Source organism: Mya arenaria, chromosome 17, assembly GCF_026914265.1.
Source record: "Mya arenaria isolate MELC-2E11 chromosome 17, ASM2691426v1".
Classification (NCBI taxonomy): domain Eukaryota; kingdom Metazoa; phylum Mollusca; class Bivalvia; order Myida; family Myidae; genus Mya; species Mya arenaria.
Window position 1 is genome coordinate 34,301,917 of NC_069138.1, and position 7,508 is coordinate 34,309,424.

Below are 7,508 nucleotides of genomic sequence, written 5' to 3' on the forward strand. Positions count from 1 at the left end.
ATTGTGGTAAATCTTCTTTGGGAGTAAGAGTGCATCTTTAAGAAAAATGGGATTCTAATAAAACTTTTTATTCAGCATATAGGCTACATGTATATGTCTAATTGTTATCCATCCGACTGGCCTAATCGGGGACATTTGTCACTATCCATTACAGTTTAATCCTGAAGTAGAGTTATCACTGGACGATGTGTTATGTATGCTGACAAGCCTTTAAAAAAGCTAACTTAAGAGTGGAATGTAACCTACGGTGTCGAAGTAAATTGTAACCTCGCAATGGCGTTCTTTATCATTCTAATGTAATTGAATATGAGTACATAGCATATTTTTGCGACGAGGATTTAAAATGAACTCCACGTCTTTTATCACCACGGCACCAAGATTTTGACATTGAGCAGAATTCCACTGCAATATTGCCGTCCAAAGTTTACCGGTGTATCGGGAAATTATCTCCTCGAGTTTTCATCCGGGCTACAGTCAACTAGATTATCTGTATTTGTAAAATGGCTTTCGCAATTGGGAAAATTGACGTTTTCGATGGTAACGAATCATGGACTTGTTACAAAGAGAGACTTGAACAATATTTCATAGCTAATGAGGTTTCTAATGAGAAAAAAGTACCTGCGTTGTTGTCACTGGTAGGTGCCAGTACATATAAAATTTTACGAGATCTTGCAGCACCTACACTGCCGAAAGAGAAAACATTTGACGAACTGTGTACTTTATTGTCTGATCATTTTAATCCAAAACCTTTAACTATTGCGGAAAGATTTCGGTTCTATAAACGAGACCAGAGGCCAGATGAATCTGTCAAAGACTTTAACATAAGTTTGAGAAAATTAGCAGAACATTGTAGTTTTGGTGAAAATTTGAATGATAGTCTAAGAGATAGGTTTGTGTGTGGATTGAAAACGGAAACTATCCAAAGGAAATTATTAACAGAAAAGGATCTTACCTATGAAAATGCAGTGAAAATCGCTATAGCTATGGAATCGGCAAATAAAGATGTGCAGGAATTGCATCGTAAGACAGAAACTGTTCATAAAGTTGTACATAGGCAGAAAGCGAAGAAAACTCAGAAAGTTCCCAATAGGCAGACAAAATGTTGTCATTGTTACAGATCTAATCACAACGCAAAAGACTGTAGATTTAAAAATGCTACATGCTTTCAGTGTAAAGGCAAGGGACATATAGTACCTGCTTGTCCCCAAAAGCAAAAGAAAGACTTCAAAGTCCACAATGTTGATGAAGAATCATCAGATGAAATTGAAGATTGTCTGTATAGTATGGAGGTGGACGCAAAGCGGCGTGCAAGGTCTGGGCCGATTTGGGTAAACCCTGCAATAAATGGCAAAGTGGTGAAGATGGAACTAGATACAGGGTCGGGTGTTTCAGTGATATCAAAGAGGGACTTTCAGAAATTGTTCCCAAATAAGAGACTGTTACCGACCAAGTTGGTACTGAAAACATACAGTGGTGAGCAAATCAATCCTTGCGGAATTATGAAATGTAAAGTGACATTAAACGAACAAGCAGAAGTTTTAGATCTGTATGTGGTGGAAAATGAAAATAGACCATTATTTGGAAGAGAATGGTTGAAAGTACTGAAACTAGATTGGTCTTCAATTAAAACTTTGCAAGTAGATAATGCAGAAGTAAAAGTCAAGGCATTAAAAGCAAAATACAAATCAGTCTTTAGCAAAGATTTAGACACGGTGAAAGGAGTCAAAGCACATTTGAAAGTGAAAGAAAACACAACACCAAAGTTTGTGAAAGCTAGAACTGTTCCATTTGCGATGAAGCCCAAGATTGAAAAGGAACTAGAGAAATTAGTAGATGATGGGGTATTGGAGAAAGTAACTCACAGCCAGTGGGCTACACCAATAGTTCCAGTGCCAAAGCCAAAAGATGATAGTATAAGAATTTGTGGTGACTTTAAAGTTACTGTCAATCCAGTATTGGACATTGATCATTATCCATTACCGCGGATTGAAGAGATCTTCGCATCTTTGGGGAAGGGCAAGAAATTTACGAAGATTGATTTGAAAAATGCATATCTTCAGATAGAAGTAGATGATGACAGTAAAGAAATGTTAACAATCAGTACGCACAAAGGACTTTTCAGGTACAACCGTCTTGTCTTCGGAATCGCATCAGCGCCTGCGATTTTCCAGAGAAATATTGAACAGATCATGGCGGATATTCCTGGGGTTCAAATAATCCTGGATGATATGATCATAACTGGAGAAACAAGTGAATTACACTTACAAACACTAGGGAGAGTGCTTCAGAGACTTGAAGAGTACAACCTTAGGGTAAATGAGGGAAAATGCGAATTCTTCAAGGACAAAGTTCAATTTTGCGGCCATGAGATTGATTCTCATGGTCTGCATAAGACTGGTGAAAAGATGCGTGCAATTGTTGATGCACCAGAGATCACGAATGTGAAACAGTTGAGGGCATTTCTTGGCATAGTGCAATATTACGCCAGGTTCCTACATAATCTGGCGACAATTCTTCACCCACTTCACCAGTTGCTGAAGAAGGACGTGAAATGGAAATGGACGCCTAAATGTGAAGATGCTGTCAAAACTGTTAAAACCATGATAACATCGGACCTGGTACTGATGAATTTTGACCCCACAATACCAGTTATTCTAGCATGTGATGCCAGTGCATATGGACTTGGAGCAGTGCTAAGTCACAAACTTCCGGATGGTACAGAGAGACCAATTGCTTTCGCATCCAGAACTTTAAATTCGGCTGAACAGAACTACAGTCAGATTGACAAAGAAGCTACAGCGTTGGTTTGGGGAGTGAAAAAGTTCCACACGTACTTGTATGGAAACAAGTTCACCCTGGTTACAGATCACAAGCCTCTTTTAGCAATATTCAGTCCCAGGAAAGGACTCAGTTCAACAACCGGGGCCAGGCTCCAACGATACGCACTGTTTCTCTCAGGATATATCTACGATATCCAGTACAAAAGCACAACATCTCACGGTAATTGTGACAGCTTATCGCGTCTACCATTGAAGGAGACTGAAATAAACAAGCTTGATGCAACAGAAGAGTTCTTGAACTCACTCATTGATAAGTTACCTGTGACCTGTTCTCAGATAGCTAGTGCTACAAGAAAAGACCCTGTTTTGTCCAAAGTGTATGAAATTGTATCTACAGGAAGCATTGGGGTCGATACTTCAGACTTGGAATTGAAACCATATTTGAACAGGCGAACAGAGTTATCTCTCCATCAGGGTTGTGTTATGTGGGGAAATCGTGAGATAATTCTGAGTTCCTTGAGAAATCAAGTAATGGAAGAGCTTCATTCGGGTCATGTTGGTATTGTGAAAATGAAGTCACTTGCCAGAAGTTATGCCTGGTGGCCAAATCTCGATTCAGAGTTGGAAGAACTAACAAAACACTGCTCTGGATGTATGGCTAATAGGCCAAGTCCTAAAGAATCACCAATTCACCCTTGGGAATTTCCAAAGAAACCATGGAGTAGGGTGCACATAGACTTTGCAGGTCCATTCATGGGATATATGTACTTAGTTCTTGTTGATGCATATTCCAAGTGGCCAATTGTTAAAATAATGAAAAAGACCACAGCTGGCCATACCATTGATGTGCTGAGAGCTATATTTGCGGACTATGGTGTGTGTGATGAACTAGTGAGCGACAATGGCCCGCAATTTGTAAGCGAAGAGTTTCGCCATTTCTTGCGAATGAATGGTGTTAAACAAACATTTAGTGCGCCATATCATCCTCGTACAAACGGGCTAGCTGAGAAGTTTGTTCAAACTTTGAAACAGGCTTTAAAAGCTGCGAAGCATGACCAAGGTACAATAGCAATAAAGGTTTCGAAGTTTTTGCTACAATACAGAAATGCGGAACATGCAACTACGAAAGAGTCGCCTGCAAAACTGTTCTTGGGTCGTTCGCTTGTTACAAGACTTGACAAAATCAAGCCAAACCTACAGAAGCGCGTTGAAAGTGAACAGGCTAAAATGGTTCGTTCGGTTAATGACAGACAATTTGACATTGGTCAAAGTGTGGCTGTACGGGATTATCGAGCGGGAAGAGACAAATGGGTTTCTGGTAAAATCGATAGCAAAACTGGTCCTGTTTCGTATATAGTGGAAATTGTTCCTGGTGTTACTTGGCGTAGGCATGCTGACCAAATTCGTGCTTCATCGGAAAATGTTCCAGTCACGCGTGATGTGTTGATCCCTATTTTACCTATTACTGATACTCCGATTCAAGTACCTGCAAGTGCTAGTGCAGGAGTGGTTCCAGCAGCTTCTAGTCCCACTCTACCACAGGCACCGATGACTGCAACTACAGGGACAACCCCAGACAAGTCTCCAGATGTAGTTCCTGAGCGTCGGTATCCAGTGCGAGAAAGAAGAACACCTGTTAGACTTGATTTATAATTTGATCACTAGTGCTTAATAGGGCATAATAATCCCTTGGTGATCATTATTGAATGAATAATCAATCATTATTGCTGTAATGATGTATGTTTAAACATTTCTAACATACCTGTTTCTTTATTGTTTAGAATAATGAAAACTGTTTGTTTAGTTGAAATTACTGTATATTTTGATGTAAATTGCAAACATAATAATACTTCATTTATACTAGTTAAGGATGTGCATATGTGTTACATGAAACAGTTGGTTAAATATAGTATTATTACTAGCTTTAAACATTGAACATTATCATACCTTTTCAAGGACATTTTGCAGTGAATTACCATCAGTTCTGTAAATAACTTGAAAGCACATTTTGTAAATGTATGTTTATTATGTCCATGCTATGTTCTTTTAGATATGTTTAAGTTCTTCTGTTCAAACTTTTTAAGTTGGGAGGTATGTGTTATGTATGCTGACAAGCCTTTAAAAAATCTAACTTAAGAGTGGAATGTAACCTACGGTGTCGAAGTAAATTGTAACCTCGCAATGGCGTTGCTTATCATTCTAATGTAATTGAATATGAGTACATAGCACGATGCACTTTTTGTCTTGCGGCCCAACCTTGCAGACAAAACCCACTGCATGGTTTTCGTGCTGGACGCTTCGTCCCTTGACGGTCTGACCGCTGAAATACTGCAAAAGTTTCGTGTCCTGAAAATGTTCTGTATCAGGAAAGGTAACTAGACTTATAGCGTTTTGATGAATACAATGTGTATGAAATAAAGGGACAATGTCAGGGACACTTCACCCTGCATACTTATGTGTCCTTTTGTAGATTTAAGAAATGTTTCGATTGATTGGAAATTAAATTTGATTTTTATTAATAATTAAGTCCATATTATGCAAACGTTTAAAAAATAATGGCACCCTTCCCGTGGTTACAATTAATTATATACTAATTCATTTGGGAATTGAAGCAACATATGTCTGACATGCTGTCAAATTTTAGGCGTATCCCAAGCAGTTCTCCTGACTCACGTTGAACTGATAGACCCGGATGTTGGCAAGGATTTGGAAACCGTCTTCAAGAGCGCCCATGTTGCAGAGAGTGTCAAGAAAGTATCAGATCTTATTGGACTTCCGCGAAACTCCATCCATCCCGTGAAGAACTATAAATGTGAAGTCGCCTCCGATGAAAAGATCAACTGTCTGGCTCTGCTTGCTCTCCAACAAATTCTTTACGCTGCGGAGGATGGAGTAGAAAATTTGCTGATGAAGAGAGAATCCACCAGTAACAAACCTGGCAGAGAACTAGTGGAGGTTTGCGGCTCCGGGGAAGACTGGACCGCGGCGATTTGACCACGATGACACGATTTTCAAAGTGTCGGAAGATTTATATAGACTACTCGTACAAGTGACGGATCTTTTTGTTGTCTAAGCTATTTAACTTTGTAAGGACCACTCATCTAAGTGACTGACCTTTGTTTTGACGACTTATCCAAGTTACTAAATCATTAAGAAATGAGCACCTCGTGGGATGAATATTATCCAAGAATGATTATTATCGAAAATATAAATTTTATCTTTTGTTTTTGTTTATATACTTAAAGAAATGTTTCTATTCGTACTATAGCAGTGGTTATACATATTAACAATTATATATAGCTCGATTATTTCTTCCATATTACGTTGGAGCAAATTATTATAAAACGCACCTTTGATGAAACAATTAAATGCCTTTAAACAAATGTAAGTTTAATGTGTGACTAACAATTGCATTTGATTGCTGTAAATATAATTATTCACAACTTGACAAGAAAACACAGAGTACCAAAGTAGAAAGACATTTTTTTGTTCAAACAAAAAGATAAATTAAACACGAGTATGAAACTGAACAACACAGGATACACGGACACACAACATTTCGGCGTTTTGAAGTACATACAACTCACAAATCATTACTAAACGAATTGAAATGCCAACATTAGTATTATATATATATACAGTTCCAGCATATATTGTGTTATTAGTAGTTATAGTTTCCCATAGCGTGTTACAAAATATTTTGCTGTCTTAGCAAAACCATTTTAATTTCTTTCGTTAACTAACGCCTATTAAATTAAGTGATTCGGTCTCCTTTGGAATTGTTTAAATAATATTTCAAATGAATAAAGGCAATATATCATTGACGTATGTAACCATTATCAATAAAAAACAATTGCTTCTAGTAAAGTTTCGTTTAAAGGGAACAGATTGTTAAGTTTGATTTTTTTTAAAGTTTTCACCGAGAGTTTTTATGACTTTTAAGAAACAAATTGATAAAATTTGCTATAGAGTAAAACTTGTTTTAATACCCCTTTAAATATATCATATCACAATAGTACCGCCATTATGGTGTTATTCAAAAATGTAATCCATACAAAAAGGATACAATTGTTGTATTGATAATTTTAACATGGAAATAATCTAGATTAAATGTTAATATCTTAAATACACTAACACATATTTGCTTCCTAGTGATGGATGGCTTGCCTTAAATACAAGCACGAGTTATTCAATTAGTTCAATCTAAAACACTTCGTGTTTAGTTTATATCAAATGTATTAAACACGTTATATAAAAAGTTAAAAGCTACAGAGCCTCGTTTTTTTTGTTTTAAAATGAACTAGTTTAATAAATTGTAATATCGTATAATCGATATTTACTAAGTAACATCATTTAAAGTAAAATCTAAAGTTTTACTTGCAAACACATGTACAGTAACTGACCATTAATGCCGTGATGTTCGGAATAGAGGGTAAACTTTACACTACTCAGATATATTAATTAATTCGAAAAAGTGACCGTACGATACAAGTGCATTGGTTGGATGCCCCCGATTGTCCACAGCTTCGGACCCAGTGATCGAATCATGTTATTATTCTAATTCCCTATTTTATCGTTTCATAAAAGTTCATGTCTTAACTAATCACCTTGATTTGTTTTTAGAATTGTTCATAAAAGTTTTACATTTTATACACATACAAAACCGGCTACTGGTTCTTTACCCATATAAGTTTTGCGATAACGCCGATCTAATTCGATACAGTTTGT

The 7,508-nt window shown here is 37.0% G+C and overlaps 2 protein-coding genes across 2 annotated transcripts; both read left to right on the forward strand.

The window, feature by feature from the left end:
• Positions 1–983: 983 nt before the first annotated feature.
• LOC128223408 (uncharacterized protein K02A2.6-like) lies at positions 984–4,433 on the forward strand. Its single transcript, XM_052932688.1, has one exon. The coding sequence runs from the start codon at positions 984–986 to the stop codon at positions 4,431–4,433; it is 3,450 nt and encodes a 1,149-aa protein (XP_052788648.1).
• Positions 4,434–5,057: 624 nt separating this feature from the next.
• Positions 5,058–5,774, forward strand: LOC128223409 (interferon-induced protein 44-like). The gene is made up of 2 exons (XM_052932689.1): positions 5,058–5,151; positions 5,425–5,774. The coding sequence occupies exons 1-2, from the start codon at positions 5,058–5,060 to the stop codon at positions 5,772–5,774; spliced, it is 444 nt and encodes a 147-aa protein (XP_052788649.1).
• The last annotated feature ends 1,734 nt before the right edge of the window (positions 5,775–7,508 follow it).